This window comes from Liolophura sinensis, chromosome 13, assembly GCF_032854445.1.
Source record: "Liolophura sinensis isolate JHLJ2023 chromosome 13, CUHK_Ljap_v2, whole genome shotgun sequence".
In the NCBI taxonomy this organism is placed as follows: domain Eukaryota; kingdom Metazoa; phylum Mollusca; class Polyplacophora; order Chitonida; family Chitonidae; genus Liolophura; species Liolophura sinensis.
The window spans coordinates 23,357,562-23,382,533 of NC_088307.1; the positions used below are offsets into that span (position 1 = coordinate 23,357,562).

Here is a 24,972-nt window from a genome sequence, read left to right on the forward strand (position 1 = left end):
ACCCTTAGATTGAATGACATTTTTTTTGTGTGTGTGAACTACACTGTTGCCTCACTATAAGATGCCTCGATATAGTGCGCAATCAGATATAATGCGACCCAAATCTGTTCAACATAAAATCTGAGTTATACTTTCATGTGAGAACGGCTAAAACTGCAAACGAATAAAGAGTTTTCATGAAGAAATATATGTAAATAACGCAACATCATTTGTTTTTTCTATTGGCACGTGGCCCGTGTGTTATTTGATATTTTAGGCTTAAGCTTTTGAATATTATGTGAGAAGAAGGAAAAAGAAATGGATTTCTGTATGAATAATTGTAGATTTTGTGATTGTGTACACTTCTTTGTGAGCGAGTGTGATTCCAAACACGTGTGACGTTGTTGTTGCAACAATACTTATGCGTGTGTGTGTGGCTTCGTCAGCAATGCAGAACACATTTTATTCACAATGACAGGCATACCTCATTAAGGGATTAATGTTTGTGCACTTTCAGTAAATGCTGATAAGTTAACCAGTTTATTGAATGGCTATAAAGCGAGGTTTGAAACTGCAGGGAGTGAGATTTGACTCGCAGAAGGTGGCTGAGATACTTGTGTGCCGTACGTGAAAACTCGTGTACTATGGAATGCTAGTTGAATCAATTGGTAACAAAAAATCTCGTGCGATTATTGTAAACTAATAATGAGAAAGCATTTGACAAGACACATTTTGCATCGATAAAAATTCGTTCGGTGTCAAAATCGTGATCTGTAAGATAGACTGTAACCCTCTGTACTGTACATCGTGATCTGTAGGATAGACTGTAACCCTATGTACTGTACATCGTGATCTGTAAGATAGACTGTAACCCTATGTACTGTAGCCGTACATACTGGATCCCAAGGTCGTTTCATTATAGTGCGCGGTAGCCTATAACACTCAGGAACCTGTCCCCAAAAAGGCACGCCATAGCGAGGCTACACTATATTAAAATTCTAGTAATCCAGAAAATGTTGAGGATCAAAATATACAACAATTTCATTGTGCAATTTCATTTTTCCATCTAGTAATAACCTACCCTAATTCTTCAGCCTTTTCAATCACCTGCGCAACAAATATTTGTGAAACATTCTGAGAACTACGGAGTGTAGAGAAATAATCTGTATGGTTTTATGAAGCTTGCATCTTTAGTGACTCAAACAAATCATTTTTGGTTTCATATTCGTAGTAAATGTGTACATAAATTGTTTACACCAAAAAAAGTTGAGGTTGAAGATTGACAGTATGTGTAAACTTCAGGATTGATAATACATACATGTAGGAGTTGCATGGTTTTTGCAAAGCTTACACATCTTCTCATCCCTCCACTCTGTGCTGACAGGGCGTGGATTGATCGACGCATGAAGCTGGACCAATGTCTGGAGTTACAGCTGTTCTACCGTGACTGCGAGCAGGCCGAGTCGTGGATGGCCTCCCGCGAAGCCTTCCTGGCCGGGGACAGTGTGGACGGTGACAACGTGGAGACCCTCATCAAGAAACACGAGGATTTTGACAGAGCCATCAACTCGCAGGTGAGAGACTTAACACTGTCTACATAAGAAGATACAAGTTCAGACCCAACCTTGGACAAGCACTTTGCACAATTTCCCATCACCTGTGTTTGTCGGGCCTCAAGCGGTCAATGAGGCTTGTCTGGGCGTTTGCTCAGCCTATCGGTCGTTAGTGTACCACTTGCCCTTCAATTATATAGTGTGCACATCTGTATTTCACAGATGGAAAAGTTTGTCACTATCTTGCCAAAGACCGGTGGTTTACCCCGGGCAAATCGGATTCCTCCATTGTTAAAAGTGACTAATGTAACATCTATGCCCAGTCAGTCCATTGTCCACCTTGTATTCCTGAGTGCGGTCACTGTCTTCCTCTGTAACTGGGAAGGTCTGCCATCAATCTGAGAATGGTCCCTCCCAGGTTCTGGCCGGTTTCCTCCCACCTTAATTCTGGTTGTTGTCATTTAAGTGATATATTTTGAGTACAGCGCAAAAGGACAATCAAATAAATAAATCAATATATTCCTGAGCACAGCATAATTCCCCAGTGAAAAAGATTGATAGATAGGTTGATCAATCATTAAATGTAGTTCAAGCTGTATATCTTGATGATCGATCAACTATATGAGTGGATAACTTAATGCATGTTATAGCAAGAGAAGATCCAAGCTCTGCAGACTTTCGCTGATCAGCTGATCCAGGGAGACCACTACGATGGTCCGGCCATTGCTGAGAAGAGAGACCAGGTGCTTGACAGGTAAGGCTTCGCTGTTCACAACTACAGCAACAGATAACTACCATACTATCAAATGTTCCCTGTTCCCTGCTCAAAGACACCTGGAGATTTGGCAAAGCTCAGATTTTTCAACTGCTACAACATCTGGCAAAAAGTCGTATCGCTGATCATACAGTCGTGCACGAATACCACTCATTAAAAGAACGTCACTTTTAAAAGACAGGATGTGTAAACTTTGATCATCCAACCAACAGACAGAAAGAGCAATTTCAGAATGGCCACAGCTAAAAACTACCGAAAGTGTTGATTCAGGCTGCATATAAATGCTCAGTCCGAGTGAGAAGGAAGAAGAAATAGATCTCAAAATGAAAACCATACAAACTAAATTTATAATTCACAAAATTACGAATTGTAGACTACCATGACAGTCTCTTTTCAGTTTTTGATCCCTTTACATCATTTTAGTTTAGCTTTGTCCGGTGACCGGTGATGAGTTACTTTCTCCTGACTCTTGACTGAAGATTTGATTCACATTTAAACATTGACTGCTGTCAGACACTGTTGTGTGAAACAGTAATCAAATCAGCCAGTATCAATTTCCATGATTCTCTTCACCCCTGATGTCTATTAAATATGACTGCACCTAAAACACTTATCAAATCAATAAATACAATTTACAGGGCACTCTTCAACCTTGTTGTCTGTTAACTTAACTGCAGCGAAAACACTAATCAAATCAATACAAATTTCCATGATTCTCTTCACCTCTGTTGTCTGTTAAACATGACTGCACCTAAAACACTAATCAATAAATACTTCACCCTTTCTTCACCCCTGTTGTCTGTTACCAGGTGGTCCCAGCTGAAGGAGGCTCTGATTGACAACCGGTCCAAGCTGGGTGAGGCGCAGACGCTGCAGGCGTTTTCCCGCGACGCTGATGACATGGAGACGTGGCTTATGGAGAAGATACAAATCGCCCAGGATGAGAGCTACAGGGATCAGGCCAACATCACGGTAATCTCGGGGAAATATTTGTGACGTTTAGTGGATTATCGGCAAAACGTCACTGTTACATAGATGGAATAGCACACAGCATAAAATTCTACTTACTTTGAGTTGACCATCCAAGTTTACTTTGTCCAAAATTTTAGAAAGCTCTTTGAGATGATAATTTATGACAGATTAGTAAAGTTTTGAATGTTTAGGGGCTTATAAATCAATGTATGTGCCTTAGATTGTGAAATATTAATACCACTCAAAAAAATGGGGAAAGTGAATATCACTGCCCTGTTAGAAGGCAAGCAAGTAGCGGTACCATGCTGTGATGAGGCTACGCCATTGATGTAACTTGAAAACTGTTGTGTATAGGCATGAGATTTTCCCTCCATTTTTTTTCGGAAGAAACTTCGGATTTAGATTAGAAGTGCTAAAAATTATGAGAGCTGTGATAAGAGATAAACTGAAGAGCTACTGATAGTACTACAGGATTATCACTGGGTTGGGTTAATTGGCACAAAGTGCCATAGAACACTAACATGTACTGCAAGGTGCGGAAGTAAATATTGAAGTTAGGTCGCTATGATTTCAAATCCAGTTCATGCTGTCTTCCTCTTCGGTCATATGTGGGAAGGTGTGTCAGCTACCTGCGAATGGTCGTGGGTTTTCCCCATGCTCTGCCCGGTTTCTTTCCCTCACATTGACAGTGTGTGCGGGGATTTCTTCATCTCCATCCCAGTTTTGGTCTAATCACTTATCTCACCTGTTCCGTTTCTCTCTCTCCCTTTGCACAGAGCAAGCACCAGAAGCACCAAGCATTTGAGGCAGAACTCGCAGCCAATGCTGACAGACTGCAACATCTCCTCTCTACAGGCAACAGTAAGTGATTTCTGTATGATAAACACAAGATATGGAAATGATACTAAAGAACCTTTTATGTAGTGAAAGTCAACGCTAGAATTCAAGGGGGAAAAAAAGACTGTGTAGTGGTGCTATATGCTGTATCTGCGGAAGGCATTTGAACCATAAGCTGTGAGAAAAATGTGAAAAGAACTTTGTAAGAACCCAAGGGTATATATATACATATTAAAATGTTCATTTTGAGTTGATCGGATTAGACTTTAATTACTTGCTTCACTCGAAGTTATTCAAAAAAAAAAAACTTTTAATTTGATATCCAAATTCAAAAAGAGTTAAAGTTCTGGTGCTAAACATCAATCAATCAGTCAGCCAGACTAATCTCAGTGGTGGAAGGTTTGATTCAGTTTGCTAAATTCTGCTGTTATGTCTTTGCCAGACCTGATAGAGAAGAGTCAGTGTGGTGGATCAGAGGATGCCGTCCAGGCGAGGCTAGCCAATCTGGCTGAGCAGTGGGAAACTCTGGTGGCCAAGTCCGCAGAGAAGAGTGAGAAGCTGAAAGAGGCCAATCGGCAGCAGACCTACAATGCCGGGGTGAAGGACATTGAGTTCTGGCTGGGCGAGGTAAGTTAGGACACAGGTGTAGAAAAGGAAGGGTAGGAATAACCTGGACAAATGGAGGTACTGTTCTAGCTGACCCTTTACATTGTACATCATGTTTACTCAGGCTTTTGTTTACTGTGATCCCATCCGGTTTATGTGGAAAGGTCTGTCAGCAACCGGATGCGGATGGTCATAGGTTTCCCCAGGCTTTGCCTGATTTCCTCACACCATAATGCTGGCAGCTGTCTAGAAATGTCAAGTGAAATAGACCATTCTTGAGTACAGTAAAACACCAATCATATAAATAAATAAATAAATAAATTGGATCAACCTTCTAAACTAAATGTTTTGCTTATGTTTGCTATCCTTGATTGGTTTAACAGGTTGAACAGATGCTGGCGTCCGAGGATTATGGGAAGGACTTGGCAACTGTCCAGAACATACTGAAGAAACACCAGCTGCTGGAGGCTGATATTGCTGCTCATGAGGTTTGTCATTATGTTACTGTCAGTTTAAAGCACAGAGGCTACAGGTTTAGGTCAGGAAGTTTGTCTTCCACATTGCACCGTCTGGTTTGAAGCAGTAATCAGTAAATTAAGAAGAGTTAATTAACTCAAGTTAATTTCTTGAGATGTATATATCAAAGTTAGATTTTTTGGTTTTTTTCAAATCTTGAAGCAAATATGCATAATCCTTTCATTTTTCTCTAGAAAGTCTAACTTTTTAGCTTACTTGTCAGCTAATTCAGTGAATGTCAGTTACTTGTATGAGTCATTTACTTCAGTGATTGTCAGTTACTTCTATGAGTGTCAGTTACTTCACTGAGTGTCAGTTACTTCACTGAGTGTCAGTTACTTCACTGAGTGTCAGTTACTTTAGTGAGTGTCAATTACTTCAGTGATAGTCATCTTACTTCTGCGGTCGTCACTGATTTAATTTAAAGTTGTTTTGTCGATCTTGTACAGGATCGTATCAAGGATCTGGACATCCAGGCCGATCAGTTCATAGAGGCTGGCGTCTTTGACAGCGAGAGTATCCGCGAGAAGAAGCGCACCATCAACGAGAGATACGAGAAGTAAGGATACAAAAACATTGGGCTCAGCAAACTGGACTTGGCTTATGGGGGTGGGCTGCTGGGGGGTCACTAGCCTTCTACAAAGGGAGGAAAATCTTGTACCTCATTTAACAGAAAATCCCTCTACCTACTTCAAATACAAGCTCTGTATATCATGTGAAGTTTAGTGTGTAAAAATGTACTTCCAGAGGCACACATAAAAGCCTTAAAATGATAGGTTTGATATAAACGTAGAGGTTAGGAAACAGGACTTGGCATATGGCGGTTGGGAGGGGGCAAGGGGATAGTCACCAACCTTCTACAAAGGGAGGCAAATCATGTACCTCATGGAACAGAAAATCATCCTACTTCAGATACCAGTAATGTGTTTCACCCTAAGTTTAGTATGTAAAAATGCACTTCCAGAGGCACCTAAAAGCCTTAAAATGATACATATGATGCTAATATTTAAAATAGCACTTACATTTTATACTTAATATTGACCCCTGTGTGTTTCGTTGTCTAAATGGTGTGTTGTGTTTTGCAGGGTGAAGGTCCTAGCTGCTCACCGCAGAGGACGGCTGAACGAGGCTAACACCATGCACCAGTTCTTCAGGGATATCGATGATGAAGAGGCCTGGATCAAGTGAGATACTTACACTTTTTCTCATCTTCATTACACACCCATGTTACTGCTTGATTTATGATGTGGCGTTTTCCAACAAGCTGTACGTCCGTCCGTCCGTCCTTGATTTTATCACAATGTGGGCAGATCCGCTTCACTTAGAGTTATAAAAGTTTTTGTTCCCCTTTTGCTTCTGCCATCAGAGTAAAAGTATATTCAGAATGAATAACATCACTTTAAAATGTACAGCGAGCTGTCCCCCTTTTTTGGTATCTTTTGTTGTTCATGTCAACATTCTGTGTGAAGAACTGCTTGACTTTCAGAGTTTGAAATGAGAATATCCTGGGGATTTCTTGCACCAGTGCTAAATTGTCATTTTTTCTCTGTGGCATGATGTCTGTATTTTGAGGTTCCAAAAACTTTTGTTTTCACTCCTGTGTGTTACTCAACTTAAATAAAATAAATGTGTGGCGTACTTTCAGGGAGAAGAAGCTGTTGGTGAGCTCTGATGACTACGGCAAAGATCTGACAGGAGTGCAGAATCTAAAGAAGAAGCACAAACGTCTGGAGGCAGAGCTAACCAGCCATGAACCAACCATTCAGGTGAGTGAGAGACATTGGTGGCTTAGTTTAGGATTATCTAACGGACGACGGCAAAGCGTTATTTCACACAAGTCAGTCCCTTTTGTTCGTTTATTGAACTGTTTAAAACATCCGATCCTGTGTCGTATTTGTGCCACTGTGTTTTTTTAGAAATATGCCAACATGAGTGCAAATGTTGTACTAGGAAATGTCAGCACTGCTGACAGTTGAATAATGTTTTATTGAAACAAGCTCGCTAAAGCGTGATCAGGAGTAGATAGAGATATTTACACAACTGGATATCTTCTCTTCTTCTATTGACCTCTGAATTTCTATGCCGACGGTATGACCGGTGTCCACAAACTTGAGGCAGAGATCGACCGGTTTTTGTACTGAACAATGTCGGTGTCCAGCAGCCTTTATGCGGGCTTGTTATTGTGTTTGACCATATCATTAATAGTGGTGCCTGTGTCCAGGATAGTAATATAATGGACATTCGCAATCTTTAATGTGAATGTATCGTTTTTTTATTCCATAGTCTGTCCATGACATGGGCCAGCAGCTGATCAACCAATCAGATATTGGCAATGATGACATCAAGAACAGGCTGGACCAGTTGGATCAGAGCTGGGAGGAGCTGAAACGATTGGCTGCCCAGAGGTATGTGATGAAACATGTTCTTTTTGATTGGTCCTGAAATAAATCTTGAAGTAAGTAAGTCTCATGACTGCTTTTGTCTTTTTATTGTTTTATTTCTCAGGTGGATAAATATAATCTGTAAAAGTTAGTATTTTAAAGGATAAAAATTGTGTCTAGAATGGTTGACATCTGAATAATCCGACAAAGCGACTTTGTTCAGCATTGCTATGTGGTTTTATAACCATATAAATTCTCTCTCTCACTGTTTGTGGGTGACCATGAGTAGTCAGTGGGCCCTCTTTTGCTAATATAGACCACTTGTTTCCAACCAATATGATATGTTTATCTATACGTCATACCTGGAATTGTCAGAAAACTGCCAAACGTTGGTGTACCTGGGCATTTTAGTTTTTCCACCTGTATCGCTGATTGCAGTCATAAATTAGTGATTACGATTAAGTTAAACAACATTCAAATAAATAAGTAAATATAGACATGTTGAGGGTAAAAGCATTGAAAATGTCAGGTTTGAACGTGATTGGTTGTTGCTGTTGCAGGGGCCAGAGATTGGACGAGTCGCTGTCTTACCAACAGTTCACGGCCAACATTGACGAGGAAGAGGCATGGATTTCAGAGAAACAACATCTGTTGTCTGGTGACGACTTCGGGGATACCATGGCTGCCGTGCAGGTGGGTTTGATATCTGTGCGCAAAATGCACATTCAAAAGTAAAGAAAGGCCTGAAAACGATACTTTTGATGTTAACACCTAAGTTTTGTAAATTCAAAATTATTGAAACTTCACTGAAAAATTTCCCTATGAGGTGAATGAGTCATTCACGATCAAGCAAAATGTGTCATTTGAAAAACACTTAAACATTCTTCATTTGAACATTTCTACTTTTGTGTCGATCCCCTTGCTTTCTGATATAAAGTAGTCGTCTTCGTATGCATCTATCTCGCATATTACTATTATTATATACTATTAGTAGTCTCACATACTACTAACACAATAGGAAAGAAAAGTACAACTCATTCATACATTCCTTATTCATACATTCCTTATTATTCTCAATATATGTAATACGTGTAACCTTGTGTCTTGTTTGGATCATTTTTTTTCTCTCAGTAGTACTGGAGGATTTTGTTATTGTTTTATACGCTGAAGCTTTATACAGTTACACAATCATACCATGGATACACCTGTAATTATTCTAGTTCTCACACTTTTCTCTATTTTAGGGCTTATTGAAGAAACACGAAGCTTTCGAGACAGACTTCCGTGTGCACAAAGATCGCTCTAACGAGATCCAGAAGGAAGGAGAGAAGCTGATTGAAGAGGTAACTCGACAACGACTGAGTTCAGGGTTTCAAAATTTTTGTGTTTGTGAAATTTTAAGGCAGATCTTGAGAGCACTGCAGCAGATTTGAAATTTTGTTTGGATTGAGGCACTATAATTCTTTGCTGAAATACCATCAGTGGTCTCATATATTGTTTTTCCTGTTCTTTAGGTTGAATTAGGTTATTTGGGAGAGTATCTTGTCCTTCTGTGAACAGGCTTGATTTTTTTAAAATAAAGTTTATTTTAATTAAATAGCTTTGATATAGAGAAAATAAGTAAAAAAAATCTTTAGTTAATGGTTGCATAATTTTTCAGTTCATTTTCAGTTAAAAGAAATCAACATACATGTAGTTGTGTATTAAGATTTTATCATTAATTGAATACTTTCAGGGTAACTTTAACGCTGACAATATCCGCGAGCGCTGTAATAGCCTCAGGAGTAAGATGGGAGAGCTGGAGGCAGCCGCGGACCGTCGTAAAGCTGCCCTGGTGGATAACTCCGCCTTCCTTCAGTTCATGTGGAAGACAGATGTAGTGGAGAGCTGGATCGGTAAGATTGCCGTTAAGATATAGATTCTAAATGTTGATTTAGTCCATCTGGTACAGTGTTTCTCCAAAAAAAAAAAGAGATGTCGACACTTCATACAACAAGTGGTTGGTGGGGGGAGGGGGTGAAGTGATTGCTATTTGATATCTATAGATAAACCCAAGCTGAACAGCTAACCTGTTATTGACTTGGGAAATGGCCATCAGGGAAGCCTTTAAGGGTAAAAGGGGTCGAAAAGTTATGAATATGACTTTCATTTCATTTTGTGACTTTGAAAGTACTTCTTACATTATTTCTGAATACACGTCCCTGCATTTGGGAGTTTACCCTAGGTCATACTCATGTAACAAATAGAGAAATCCCTATCAGGATCAAAACGAGACTGTGACCTACTTGTGCACACAAAGCTTAACAGTAGTCTATCCTGAGTAGATGAAAGAATTCTATACCTGCCTGTCTCCCTATTTACAGCTGACAAGGAGACCCAGGTGAGGTCAGATGACTACGGTAGAGACCTGTCCTCAGTCCAGACACTTCTCACCAAACAGGTACGCTGCTTTCATTGTTTTCATTGTTTCCATCATTGACATTCATTAAATTTTTCACAGACCTCCATGTTTTGAGTTTGTGTATTTTTGGTAGTCCAAGGACTGAACAACGAAGTAAATAATCCAGTGTAATCCAACATCTTCTCAAACACAATCTTTTGTGCGGGAAATATCGGATGTAAGGACGTCTGAAATGTAATAATATTGATAGACCGTTGCCACAGCAGAGCTTAAACTATAATACCTCTGATCAATATAACACCTCTGATCAGTACTTAACTCTTAGCCAGTCTGTAAAATGCAGTTCCTTTTGAAGAAAGGGTGTTGAAAGAACCACTGCTAAATGATAATAATAAAGTAGAATCAAACTTGCTGTTAGACATTTTGAGCTAAATCATTTTTTCACGTGCTTTCTTCAGGAGACCTTTGATGCGGGTCTTCAGGCTTTTGAGAAGGAGGGTATTCAGACCATCACAGCCCTGAAAGACCAGCTTGTGGCCGCTAAGCATGCCCAAACCCCGGCCATCGAGAAGCGTTACCAGGATGTAGTCGCCAGGTGAGCACACACAGAAAATGCAGTGTTTCTCGGACACTTCATTCTAGCTGTGGGTTATAGGGCAGTTTTCTGTACTCTTTGTTAAATTGTTTACTTTATCTATAATATAGCTGTTATTAGAAAAGTATCCTCTTTTTACAAAGTAAATGCTCAAGCCATACGTGGGGAAAGTCTGCAAACAACCTGCAGACGATTGTGCTATTTCCCAGGTGCACTTTACGCTTTCCTCCTACCATAATGTTGGTTGCCGTTGTATGAGTGGAATAGTCTTGAGTGTTCTAGGCAGGAGGTTTGTCCAGTACTTGTCAAAGATTGGTTGAAATTCTTGAGTACAGCGTGAACACTGATCAGATGAATAAATAAATAAATATTGTTTTTTGTTTTTTTTTTCAGATGGCAACGACTGTTAGGCGACTCGGAGGCACGCAAACAGCGCCTGCTCAAGTTACAAGAGCAGTACCGTCAAATCGAGGACCTGTATCTCACCTTCGCCAAGAAAGCGTCTGCATTCAACAGCTGGTTTGAGAATGCTGAGGAAGATCTGACAGACCCGGTCAGGTGCAACTCTGTGGAAGAAATCAAGGTCAGATAACTCTGCATGAGGTCAAACTCAGGTACCTGTAATTGGATAGGGATAATTTCAGAAGCAATTTATAAATATACAGGCACTTTTAAGAATGGAATGTAGTCACCAGAATTACAGTTCACAAGGTGGAAAAGAGAAAAAGCAACCTTCAAAGTAAAACGGGGGGCTTTTTAGGGATGAGAGGTGAGGGGTTGATGCGGCACAAGTGAAAGATGGTACTTGTCTTTGGTAGATTAGGGAGGGAGAAATCGAAAATAAATGATTCACAAATGCTGGGTGAAGCCATATAAATTTGTCTGTGCAATGTATGATTTCAACTTATGCTGCATGACACTAAAGATGTTTTTGCTGTGGCAGGAACTTTTTATTGCTTGTTAGGGGGCTATCAAAAGTTTGAACCTTTTTTTTTTGGCACCATTTTGTTTTAACAGTATTGGCCAAATTTTATTTTTTCCCTATATCCTCAACACGTAAGTCTTCCTGATACTTCACAAGAAAGCTCTCAAGTGGCCCTATAAAGTGGATGAATCAATCAGAATCTGGTATTTTCGACTTTGCTGTCAGATAGGTTGACAGCTAATCCCCTGTTACTTACCCTCTAAAATCTCTGTTTCACATTTGTGCAGGCTCTGCGGGAGGCACATGACCAGTTCAAGGCCTCGCTTAGCGCAGCACAGGCCGACTTTAACCAGCTTGCTGCCCTGGATAAGCAGATCAAGAGCTTTAATGTGGGTCCGAACCCTTACAACCTGGTTCACCATGGAGGCCCTGGAGGAAACGTGGAGGAAACCTACAGAAGATCATCAAGGTTAGTGACCTGCTAAAACATACCTGCAACACTTCTAGTTTTATGTACCAAACTTTAGATACTTTTGGCATAGTCCCAGCTCTGTGAAGGTGACTGCTGTGAACAAAGGTCCCATCCCTAGATCATGCTCCAACAGTAGACCAAGGTCCTTTCTAGATGAAGGCCCCTCCCAGCTCTGGATGAAGGTTCCTCCCAGCTCTAGATGAAGGTCCCTCCCAGCTCTAGATGAAGGTCCCTCCTAGCTCTAGATGAATTCTGGAAACATCCAAAATTTGATGGTCAATTTTGTCATGACGTGTGGCATGATTCGCCTAAAATTTTCTGATGATGTGTAACATCACATGATAAACGAGACAGAGCTTGGGATTTGAAATTCATAAACACTTTAAGCCATACCAAATTAAACTGTTTTATGGGCAGAATAAATTAATTTTCTAGTTTTGAATAATAATAAAACTTAAAATTCATCAGTCGTGGGAAATATGGACTATCCCAACAATTTTTTCTTGTTGAAGAAATATTTATATGATCGAAAATCCTTGAAAAACACTAAAATCATGAAAATATCACATTCGGACAAAATAGAAAGGTGAATGTTCAGTTTCATTTTCATTCCATTTACTTCAATAGTTTTACTATCGGCTTGCCTGTAAAACAAGGTAAAATTGGTGTCGTCTCACTGAAATGTAAAACCTGTATTTCCACTTGTCAGGAACGTGATGGTGATCTGGCCAGAGAACAGCAGAGACAGGAAGAGAATGACCAGCTGAGGAAACAGTTCGCTCAGGCCGCCAATGCTTTCCACTCCTGGCTAACCGAGACACGGTATGTTCATTTGTGCTACCCACAATGCCACTGACCAATCAGCTTCAGGCTTATCTGTGTGACATGTGTGAATAATTACCTAATCTTTTATACGTGTGTCCATAATTGCATAACCTACGATGTGTACTAATACCGGCATTGTGTGATAAAAGAGATTTTGGAGTTTGACATGGAATGGATTGTGAGTCGTCTTGGCAATTGAATTATTATTTTTTTTATTTAAACTTTTTTTATATTTTTTTTTTTCGAAGAGAGTGCCAGTATTGTACCCTTGTGTGCTCTGGCATAATACTTTAACAATTTGACACAGCCGTAGTGTGAGTTTAGTAGCATGGAGCGCAGTGTGAACTAATGTTGGGTAACTTGCCTTTCCCTTACGATATACATTATTGTCTCTCATATTTTTGGGGCATCTGTGTATTTGTGTTCCATTTGTTCAGAGTGACGGTGTAAATTTGCATATGCTAATTTTCTCTATTCATTCCCGGAAGACATTGTTTTTACACTATCTAGGCCTTTTTGTATTAAAATCTGTGAATAAGATTTGAGTTGCCAGGCATGCAGTGTTCAAGCATAGTTTTTCCGGAAGTGTTTAATGTAGAACTGAACTCATTTTTGCTTGGTGTTTTTTGGGTTCCATAGTGAGTTGGCATTAACCATTTTAATCTACCTTGAGTAGTAAATTGTTTGGTGAATAACTAAACTCTCGTTTTTGTTTGGCGGGCTAAATCCTGGTTGTGCTTCAAATTTGACCAGTATTTTTTCTTTGTGTGGATTTGTATTCCCATTTTGGTTTTGAGAGTGAAAAGTTTGAGCATATTTTGTTTCTAACATTTAATCTTCAATAACTGATCCAAATTCCTTGGTAAAAATCTTTTTTGTTTCTTTATTACTGAACATCTTTGTAACTTTAAATGCAACACTCTTACATAAGGCTGTTTCTATCTCTTTGTCTCTTGGACGGCAATAAGTGGATCAATCAGTTTCTATAGTAGTTGTGTACTCTTTTTTTTTTATATCATATAACTGTATATTTATATCGCCTTCTTGTGGTCCAGTGATGTTTTGCAATAAGTTGATAAATTTCTTCATTCTTGCCAATTTCTGTACAGTTTGTCAAGTCATACAAAATTTTCCAAGTATTGCTTAAATTCGACTGTCTTTGGATATTTGTATATTTATTTTTGTATTTTATGTCCTTTTCGGGTGTTCCCTTCTCTCCGTCTTTTGGTATGGGTGATCGCACAGGCTGTGGATGTTGGACGGGTTAAGACCATTCACTCTTAGCATGTTGTGTGCAATCAGTTCTTTTTGTTAGACCGTTTTGAAATCAGAAGACTGTTGAAACTGAATATAAAGCGGTAAAATGACAGGTTTGCTGGCTGGAAAGGAATTAGGAATAAGTATGGAAAAGTATTCCCCAAAACTGTGATTTGAAGTTGCATGAAAATTTGGCGATAAAGGAACTGTTGCGAGAACGGTGCTGGCTCACTAGCATAAGCTTGTTATACGGTGTCAGCAGCCAGAAACGGAGCTAAATAGTGGCTGGGCTTTAAAGTATGATCAGAGGGGGCATAACACCGTGCCTGTGAACATGCCGTGGTTTGAATTTAGATAAAGTGTAATGCATGAGAAATTCTTTCAGTGAGTACTGAGACTTTTCAGCTCATTTTAGGTTAAATTAGGATTTTCAGAGTGCCTTATCTTTTTCCAAAATGATCAAAAAAAAAATCAATGAATTAATGGAGGTCAGCTGATTTTGATGGAAAAGATTCTCTTTCCTGGTTCTGCGACGTGTCAGGCTAAAATGACAAGTCGCAGATAACACAAGGTTTAGCAACTGTTGTACGTAATTGTTACTAACAAAATGTCCACTATTAGAACTAACATCGTAGCATATGATAATTTGAAGTGTTCAGAACCTCCACGTCCATCTATGGTATAAAATGGCTTTCTGTTCTTAATCTCAACATGATCTGCTAACTTCAGAACATAGTTTGAAAATTTCACCTGTAAAGTCAGCCTTGAATTCATGCAACCTTACATGAAGGTAAATCAAAAGGTGAAGCTGAAGGCAAAGGACTGATTGGTTGCTGTGCATTGTTGCATTATCATATTTTTTTTTTTAAGAAAGCAAATCATTGATTTTGCTGCTGCATGGATAGATTTAATTGTTTGAAATATTTATGTGGAAACCTTCAAATGTTCTGCAAGAAAACATGTACCAGCCCAAAGCCGAAGTGAAAAATGGATAATTTTCCTGTTGCTACATTGGTCTATAGTTTGGAGACATAACTTACTTCAGTCAGATGTACAATTGACTCCTCTAGACCAGTGTAGAACGTGCGAATTTGGCAGCATGGGTGTGTTTGCATGTCATCATTGTAAGAAGATGATTTCAGTTGTAACTCATGCTTGTTGTCTCCCCTTGATTTACAGCGCTGCCATGATGGAAGGCTCAGGAACTCTTGAAGAACAACTGGAAGCTACCAAGGTATGTTACTCTGATTGATTGGTGTGCTAACGCACGGATTCGCTGAAAAAAGTCCACTAGGTAATCTCGTTAGAAAGCAACAAACTTGCCAGCGGTACACCCTTTGAATGATATTGGCTTTTTTTTTCAAAGTTGGCTAGTCATGATAGCAACAGATGGTTGCAGTACACACTCTGCAGAAGAAGTCATGTGGAATGATTGTAGCTGGTTGGATGCCTGCCGGCAACCTCAGGATGGGTGTGGGTTACCCCTGGTCTCTGCCCGGTTTCCTCCCACCATAATGCTGGCCGCTGTCGTATAAGTGAAATATTCTTTAGTACGGTGTTAAACACGGATCAAGTCACTAAATAAATATAGGTCTATTTCTGGGACACTCGTTTTTTGATTGAGAAATTTGTACTGCCAAGTCCGTCAGTTACTAACCGTTGTTGTTGTTGTTTTAGCGTAAGGCTGTGGAGGTACGAGCTCAGAAGGGTCAGCTGAAGAAAATTGAGGATTTGGGAGCGGCCATGGAGGAGAGACTCATCCTCGACAACAGGTACAGTGTCATTTCTACTTAACTTGTTACATCGAGTAAGGGAAATGTGTTCTAGCACTTAATGGAATCAGACTGCTACTTTGTGTTTCAGGGCATTATTTTATTGTACATTTATCGTTCGATATTTTGTACATCACTGTTACCATACCATTGTCCTATTTGTGCGATTGTGGTACCTGTATGACATCTTTGTGAAACTAGACACAGGTAAACAGAACAGTTTGTGTTCCAGGTACACAGAGCAATTCGTCCAGTGTGTGCAGATTTAAACTGGTAGTTGCTGTTTGTGTTCCAGGTACACAGAGCAGTTCGTCAAGTGTGTACAGATTTTGACTGGTAGTTGTTGTTTGTGTTCCAGGTACACAGAGCAGTTCGTCAAATGTGTACAGATTTTGACTGGTAGTTGTTGTTTGTGTTCCAGGTAGACAGAGCAGTTCGTCAAATGTGTACAGATTTTGACTGGTAGTTGTTGTTTGTGTTTCAGATACACAGAGCACAGTACTGTTGGTCTGGCCCAGCAGTGGGATCAGTTAGACCAGCTTGGTATGAGAATGCAGCATAACCTGGAACAACAAATACAAGCTAGGTGAGGCATTGACACAGTCAGCCTTTGTAGGCCTGAAAAGCAGACGTTGAAAATACTGATACAAGTTTTCATTCTCAAAACTGAACATGGCTTACATTTGCATATACTTCTACTCATTCTCCTGCGTTTAAAAATCATAGGCATGTAGATGCTTTTCAGTTTTTAGTCACCAGTATTCCAGACCATAGTGTAGTATGTCATTATCTGTCCATCCTTTGTCCATAAACTCCCTGGCATTACCACTATATCTACAGAGCCATTTCATTTACAGTTGTAAGATTTTGTTCACTTTTTCTTCACTACCAGAGCAGCAGTCTATTGCAAAGTGAGTCACAGGGTTTCAAAATTTACTTAGTTATACTCCTTTTTGTGACTCAATCTCTGTTGTTTAATCTCTTTACATTTGTTCGAGTTGCGAGTAAGTCCTTTATGTTTAGTCATGAGCTGACTTTTTATGCTTACAGGAACCGCAGTGGCGTGTCAGAAGATGCCCTCCGGGAGTTCAGTATGATGTTCAAGTGAGTACTCAATACGTGCAAGTGACCCAGGCGCCTCTCACCAATGTGGTCGCTGTGAGTTCAAGTCCAGCTCATGCTGGCTTCCTCTCCGGTCGTACGTGGGAAGGTCTGCCAGCAGCCTGCGGATGGTCATGGGTTTCCCCCAGGCTCTGCGCGGTTTCCTCCCACCATAATGCTGGCCGCCGTCGTAAAAGTGAAATATTCTTGGGTACGACGTAAAACACCAATTAAATTTAAAAAATGAATACATGCAACAATGTTCTTGCTTTATTACTGGTGGTGGTAAGTACAGAGGTCAAGAAGGACATTTCAAGCTCTTCAGAGTGATAAACTTGTTATACAATATGACCTAAAGGTGTGAAATGTATTAGACTGCACTTAGAAATAAGATAACAACATTCAAGTGGATAAATTACACCTGAAAGTATGAAGATTTGCACGATTTGCAGAGTTATCTTTGTTATGACCTGGGCTCAGTTTGAACTCTTAAAAACGAGTGAATGACCAAACATTGTTGTTGAAACCCTTCTTGCAATTTGACTACCTCAACCTTCCTCCAATCTCTGTATATTAAAGGAATACTGTCAAGGTCTTATGATCATCGGTATTTATTTAATAATTACCTCATAATCCCTCATTATAACGAACCTGGATGTTTGTTTACCCCTGGACTCGCTTCCCACGGCGATAGTCGGCTCTCACGCTAGGGAGCCGTCAGCCAGAGTGGAGTTAATGAGGTGCCAGTCACGTGATCCCAGTGACGTCACCGTAAGAACGGGCCCATACTGAACAACACTGTTTCACATACCACATACGATCTTAGGCGCGAAAATACCAAAATAAAATAATGTCAGACTGTGAAACGGACATACTAGAAATTCCAATGTGTATACCACCTATAGACCCGTACATGTATGATCCTATACGAACGGATTCAGCGCGTGGAACCCATGAATTCAGCCCAGTAAACCGTTCCCCTCACTCATCCGACAGCGAGTCTGACCACGTCGACAGCTGTCAGAAACCAGAAGATTTTCGGACCGACAATTTGACCTGGTGACTACATTTTATCTCAGTTAATTCCTTGCTATTTTCCGATTTGCTGGCACTATATGGCCTTATGCTGGCCGCCGTGGCAGAAATGAAATATTCTTGAGTACGGCTTCAACAGCCTATCAAATAAATTGGTCGCAGGTATCATGGCATTTTCAAAATATCACGGGAGTTAATACAGACCTTTAAATCACAGCATTTTAAGTGCAAAACTAGGTTTTGTTGAAGTTCACAAACAGAAAACGATAAGCATACTGTAATTTCTGGTTACTAGGCCTATAAGCCGTAGCTCTCAAATTATGGCCCGGTGTTTGTCACTTTTCTTTCCCTTCCTGTGTTATTTATCACTTTGTCCCTGCCGGTGCCTCAAGCAGGTTAGTGCCCTAATATCCTCGGCTTTGAGGTAATGCCTTGATTCAGAGGTCTGTGTTAACCCACATGTCAAATATTACGATTAAATCATAAGATTCAGTCTTTTGAGATTCACGTAAACTTGGTCTAAATGTCCGAATATGTAAGTAAAAATTTATCGAGGTGCATATTTGTACAACAGCAAATATGTTACGCCGACAGCTGAAGCTTTGAATCCGCTTCTCATCGTATCAAGGAATCTGTACCAACATATGTATGATCTTCTCTGAATATCAAATCTGTTTATTTTCAGGTGTGATTGTGAGAACTGTGATATTATGCCAACTAACGTAGAATGCCTTTGCTGTCAGGAAGTGCCAAGGATAATAGAAATGACTGACGAAGAGCAGCTAGATATAAATTGCATCACAGAACACGAAGGCTTTATTGTTGTTGTTGTTGTTGTTGTTTCGGTACTTCAGACAAAGGACTCGATATCTCAATTGACAGGGGAATGTCCGGTACAGCACCTGTTGTTAGCCGTGCTACTGCATTTTCATAGCCCAGGCTCGCCAACTTCTCTGGGTCTCGATCAAACATGCATTTGGAGAAATGCTTACTGCACAGTTTGTGGTGGTACTTGAGATCGAAGTCCCTCTTGCAATAATGAAGCCAGACTTTCCTCATGGTCGCATCTTTTGGAAAGGCAAAGAAAGAAATTCCACCTCCCTTGACAAGCTGACTGTTGCATCCGTAAGCTGCACAGATCACAGGCATAACTACCTTTCAAAAATTTCTCAAACAACAGCAAATTTGGGTCGAAATAAATGCCTTTTGGTCGCGTGTTTATAGCCTTTATTATAGAACTTCTGCACGCATGGAGCCAGAGTCTTCTTACCGTGACGTCACGGGCTCAGCAGCCTCGCTTTGAAATTCACAAAATGCATATTCAGCCGAGCGGTATTCGTCGCCGGTTGCGTCAGAACGACTACAAGCAGGCCGTTTGTGGTTACAGGGGCCCAAATACTATCAATATGATCTTTTTAAACAGTTTGGAGGCACAAATAATTTATTTTCTTGACAGTATTCCTTTAACATAAATTCTATCTTTTTCCGTTCGTTGAAAAGTAACTGTTGACAAATCACAATTTCACCAGTATTTTGGATGGCTCTCTCACTGTGAGGAGTATGTAAGTTCTATAAATCTAGACAGGTACAAAAGAGGATACAAAGATGAGCTTTGAGTCATATTTACATGTTCAAATTATTTGTCTTCATGGGGCGAAAATGACATACTTTGCTGGGTTTTTTGCGTGTGACATAATTAAATACACTGTTTAATTCCTCGTTGACCTTGTTGTATGACAGACACTTTGACAAGGACAAGAGCGGCAAACTGGACCACCAGGAGTTCAAGTCGTGTTTACGAGCATTGGGTTATGACTTGCCAATGGTGGAGGAAGGTCAGGTTGACCCAGAGTTCCAGGCCATCCATTCTTGATATCGTTGATCCCAACAGGTAAGCCGGGGACAAGGGAGAGCACTTGATTTTTTTGAGCTTAAAAATTTGAGGTGCCCTTGCAAATTTGACTTAAGTATTGGGCTAGATTTCACGAAATTTATTTGGCTTTAGCAAAAGGAACATCTTTGAAACACCCGCTTGATTTTTTCTAAATTAGAAAAGTCTAATTTTGGAGACAATGTCGTCATGCTTTAGTTGCCTCATTTGACCTGATAGGACATTTGTATGTAAATAGACAAAATTCATTTCTCAAAACAAACCAGATGTGTAAATTTATACGAAGGTACAAAAACACAACTATATTTTAAATTATCAGTTGACCTGTGGAACTAATTGTGACTTTGATTACTTTCTGGTTCACTGCGTATTTTTTTGCAAAACATGCAAAAACTTAAGTACAAAATGAATATTTCTCCGCGGAATGTAGCTAAGTTTTTGAATGATTCAGTCTTTGCTTTGTGTTAAGAACGTGCTTATTAAATTATTACGCCTGAGTGGCTCAGTCGGTTAGCGTGCTAGTGCAGCGTAATGACCCAGCAAGCTTAAGAGCTTCTCACCAGTGCGGTTGCTGTGAGTTCAAGTCCAGCTCATGCTGGCTTCCTCTCTGACTGATGTGGGCATGTCAGCCAGCAACTTTCTTACTGCGATAATTTTGCTTAGTGTATTTCACACTATTGCTGTCATCTCGGCATTTCACGTTTTGTGGTAGCGTGACCATAGACCCGATTATATCCCCGTGTTTTGCTGTTTTCACAGGGATGGATATGTGTCTCTACAAGAGTACATGGCCTTCATGATAAGCCGAGAGACTGAAAACGTCCAGTCTAGTTCTGAGGTGGAACAGGCCTTCCGGGCCCTCACGTCCGGGGAAAAACCTTTTATTACAAAACAAGAGTTATACGCAGTAAGTTGTCTCAATTTTCTTTCTCGTGTTATTTCCAAAGTTAAATTCAGATTCTATTATCTTTTTCACTGGCCTAAAGTGTGAACGTTTGTCCAGAACAATTAGGGGAGTGGTGTGCCCTTTATACAGTAAACGCAGTTGTCCAGAAAGATCAGCTCAAATGATGTTTTATCTTGATAAACCTGTATAGAAAAGTAGCACAAAGAGAACAAAACTAGGTTATAAACTCTCTGTCCATTATTGCTAATGTCCCCAAATACTGACGTTTTGTGCTTCTATTTTCCTTCAGAATCTTACAAAGGAACAGGCCGATTTTTGCATGCGCGGATGCGTCCTTATGTGGACAAGACAGGACGCACCTTGGTGGACGCTTACGATTACGTGGACTTCACACGATCTTGTTCATCAACTAGCTGTCATAATATAGGAGCTCTTCAGCCTCTTAGCTTATCACTCTATGCTATCTATGTATACACCAGATTGCTCTAGCAAACCGAACACACGTATTGTAATGTAGACTTTTAGACTTATTCTGTAACTGTTGACAAGATATAACGAATGATGAAACTGACCAGTGGGTAATTCGTAACTGCTGAAGTTGCTGCAACTTAAGATATAAGGTGATGATGGCTTGTTGCTAAGTAGAAATATTTGTCATCTTAAAGCGTGAAAGAATGATTGGTTGTGTAAAGTTCCCATATGTAAGAAGGACCTACTGTAATTGAATTTGTCGGTTGTTTGAAAACATGTATTCTAACCTTGACCGACAAGTAAAATCTTTCTAGAATCTAAAAGCTTTCTACATTGATATATAGCAGCTGTCATTAGCTCCGTATCAGCTGTTCAATGTTATTCGTCGTTTTGAGATGTCCGTCATTCGTGGCTAACAGCTTTCAAAGTAGTGTAGTCATCTGTAGATTTAGAAGTGCTGCTTTTTGTCTGAACATAATAACTGACCTCTTCTGCTAACTACATGCACTGGTATTTTGCTTTTTTATGGAGGAAATTGTGATAATTCATAATTGATATGTTCCATGTTTTTTATATTTGATTTTCTCTTTTTTTAATGGCGAGGGAAGTGTTGTTGCATTAGAGGATTTTGACAAAAACTTTGTTATGCCAATTGTGGCAAAAATATCATGTTTCAAAAATTTTAATATTTTACGCGAAAAAAAGTTAATCTTTCATCAGGAGTGGGTACAGAATTTACACAGAGAAGAAATGTCAAACTTTGATGATTTTTCAAAATTTCATTGAATTTTTAAGTGACCACACGTACTTTGGGCTTTACATTTTTTGAAGCTTTGAACTATCTTGGACCAATACTGCATAGCAAATGCACGTCACTGCCTGTAAACATTTATATATACCGTTAGACCTGCCTTTGAATTATGGTGATAATGTGCTTCCATAGCATACCCTTGTGACTGTTCTGTGTCAGCTTTGTCAACGTTAGTGAATAAACTTATCTTTTACGTCTACTGTTTACGTGGTTTGAGTCTTTGTTTATTCAACTGTTGCGGTTACAATTCATGTAATGCAAAATTCCGTTTTTTTGTTTTTTTTTCAACCCGAATTTCCTTCCAGGAGATAAAGGGCCTCCGTGGTCTAGAGGTTAAGCGTGCTAGTGCAGCAGAAAAACTAATCAACCTCTCATTAACCTCTCATCAATCCCAGTCGCTCTGAGTTCAAGTCCATCTCATGCTGGCATCCTCTCCTGTCGTGCGTGGGAAGGGCTGTCAGTAACATGTGGATGGTCTCGGTTTCCTCCCACCATGATGCTGGATACCGTCCTATAAGTGAATTATTCTTGAGTACGGCGTAAAATATCAATAAAATAAATATAACAACATGTCACACCCGGAGTGTTAGTTTAGTAGCATGGAGTTCAGTATCAACGACTTGAGCATTTAAGTAACTGCGTAATTTAAGTTACGCTGGAAACTGGTTTACATAGTTGGTGTAACCAGCACAGACAGACCGTCGACGCGACGTGGCAATTGCCGTTTCGCGTTTACATGAGCCGTTCTAATTATGGCCTTCAAACTTGGCGTATTAGAAAAAGCCATCCAAAATGAAGGCGGCTTGGTTTAGGTCACTTGTTTTTTAAACCAGTGGAAACGCCCGTGCCACTGATTTTCCCTTCCACGATTATAACTGCGGCAACAGTTCGTATGCGACCTTCTACAGCTACGTCAAGACTATCGGTCTTTACTAGGCTTGCACATCGTATACAGTATATATGGCAGTTAAGTGATGAAGGCATGTCAAGTTTAATTGGAGCTTTTTCTGCTTATATATATGTACATATAACCTATCGCGGAGACAATAGTGTTATATGCAAACGAACGTTTTACTAAACTAACTAAAGTCTATTCATTCGAGTCTAACAATCTGATTTAACTCAGATCGTTGGCTATGTATATAGCTTTCGCTAACATGATAGATAGTGATTTGGAAAAAAATAATGGCGTATACAGTTATACAATTTAATAATTTAATGTCTACAATTATTGTGATGATAAATTTATGCCATACGTCGAAAAAGTTGCCAATATGACGAAATAAGGGAGATCACTCTGACAAGCAAATACCAACTTTGCCCTGTGTCTAATGGACTATGTTAATACTATACATACAAAACGTATGAACTTTCTCTGGCCACGTGAGCGACAAAGCTTCTGACGGACAGTTGCACGGTTAGTTATTAACCAACGAGGCATTCTTAAGGTCATTCTTATATCCACCTCCCTCTGGGCCAGGCGGGGTTTTAGATTACTGTTCCGGTTTTGTCAAGTAACGAGATTCTTTATATTCTCAATCTTTGTATCGACCTCCGGTATGAAATAAGTGAAATATTGTTAATATTAGAAAAAAAAATACTGAAATAATAATGATTTAAAAAAAGTAGAAATACATACTACTTACGGCTCAGGCACCAGTCTCTAACCTCGCTTTACATCGTTTCCACCACTTGCAAAATTTGTATAAAAATCTTGAAGAACGCCGAGGTCCCTTGAGTTACTTTGAGGCAGAAAGTGATGTCCGGAAACACAAAATATCTGTTCCTACCTTTGTTTCTAATAATACTTTATACACGTGCATAATACTTTATACTCCGTAGTCTAGTGATTGACGTGCTAGTGTAGTGCAATGGCCCAAGAGCTTCTCACCACTGCGATCGCTGTGAGATCAAATGTAGCTCATGCTGGTTTCCTCTCCTGCCATGCGTGAGAAGGTCTGCCATCAACCTGAGGATGGTTCTGGGTTTCACCTGAGCTCTGCCCTGTTTCTCTGGTCGCGTCAAATAAGTGAATATTCTCCAGTGAGGCGTAAATCACGAATCAAATAAATAAGTATATAAATAAATGTTTCTGGGGATATTTTACTGTTATATTGTCTGTGATATCATACGATTTTCATCAGAGAAGTCAGTCGAAGGAGTAACAAAATACGGATTGGCTTTCCTGGCTTTTGTAGAATAACCCATGGTATCGAAATGACGTCCTTAATTTATCTCGTTTCAAAATACACAAAACGAATGTCAACAAGGAGCCACGTGTGTGACAATCTCTGAACCCGCATCAGGCTTGAAAGGGAACGCCAATTCCGACATTCATATACCATTCTTAGAAGTGGTGTTCCAAGCCGATAAAGCAAGACCCATTTCCATAATAATAATAATAATAATAGAAAGTTTTGTCTAACGGTATATATTATGTTCAGTGCAAATAATACTTGGTGTTGCTATTATTGTGATTTGGACAGAGTTGTTATTATAAACGTTACGGTACATATAACATGTGACCTATAATACAGAAACCCGCTCCATAGGTTGTGTATATCTCCAGTTATTTGAACATAAAGTCAGCCGCTAAAGTTGAATTAATTAATAAAGTAGTATTCTAGAAATGTTGTAAAAATATTTTAAAATTTCTACACAGCTTATTAATAACATAAACAGCAAACAATCGTCAATACCTAACCACTAATTTGGTGACGCCATTTTGCCATATTACAGCTATGTAGAGTGACGTCACAAAACTTAGGAGCTCTCCCGTACCATCGACATAAACAATGTGACAATGAGAAAATACAAACAAAAACGCTGATACCCAACTAAAGTGTATCAGCTCAGTTCTAAGGGTCGATGTTTCTTTCAGGGGTTCGGT

At 39.6% G+C, this 24,972-nt stretch overlaps 1 protein-coding gene across 1 annotated transcript in view; it reads left to right on the forward strand.

Moving 5' to 3' along the window:
- LOC135480608 (spectrin alpha chain-like) overlaps window positions 1-22,286 on the forward strand; it is a 64,049-nt gene extending 41,763 nt beyond the window's left edge. Inside the window, 30 exon segments of the mRNA XM_064760488.1 lie at window positions 1,364-1,553; window positions 2,183-2,286; window positions 3,117-3,279; window positions 4,056-4,140; window positions 4,559-4,743; window positions 5,106-5,210; window positions 5,688-5,797; window positions 6,324-6,422; window positions 6,884-7,004; window positions 7,522-7,643; window positions 8,180-8,312; window positions 8,864-8,962; window positions 9,355-9,514; window positions 9,983-10,059; window positions 10,479-10,615; window positions 11,009-11,198; window positions 11,828-11,947; window positions 11,949-11,987; window positions 11,989-12,009; window positions 12,722-12,834; window positions 14,083-14,100; window positions 15,274-15,328; window positions 15,772-15,866; window positions 16,351-16,452; window positions 16,917-16,970; window positions 19,743-19,863; window positions 19,865-19,893; window positions 20,653-20,800; window positions 21,090-21,117; window positions 21,120-22,286. Of these exon segments, the coding sequence (XP_064616558.1) occupies window positions 1,364-1,553; window positions 2,183-2,286; window positions 3,117-3,279; window positions 4,056-4,140; window positions 4,559-4,743; window positions 5,106-5,210; window positions 5,688-5,797; window positions 6,324-6,422; window positions 6,884-7,004; window positions 7,522-7,643; window positions 8,180-8,312; window positions 8,864-8,962; window positions 9,355-9,514; window positions 9,983-10,059; window positions 10,479-10,615; window positions 11,009-11,198; window positions 11,828-11,947; window positions 11,949-11,987; window positions 11,989-12,009; window positions 12,722-12,834; window positions 14,083-14,100; window positions 15,274-15,328; window positions 15,772-15,866; window positions 16,351-16,452; window positions 16,917-16,970; window positions 19,743-19,863; window positions 19,865-19,893; window positions 20,653-20,800; window positions 21,090-21,117; window positions 21,120-21,289 (3,193 nt within the window). The 3' untranslated portion in view covers window positions 21,290-22,286.
- The last annotated feature ends 2,686 nt before the right edge of the window (window positions 22,287-24,972 follow it).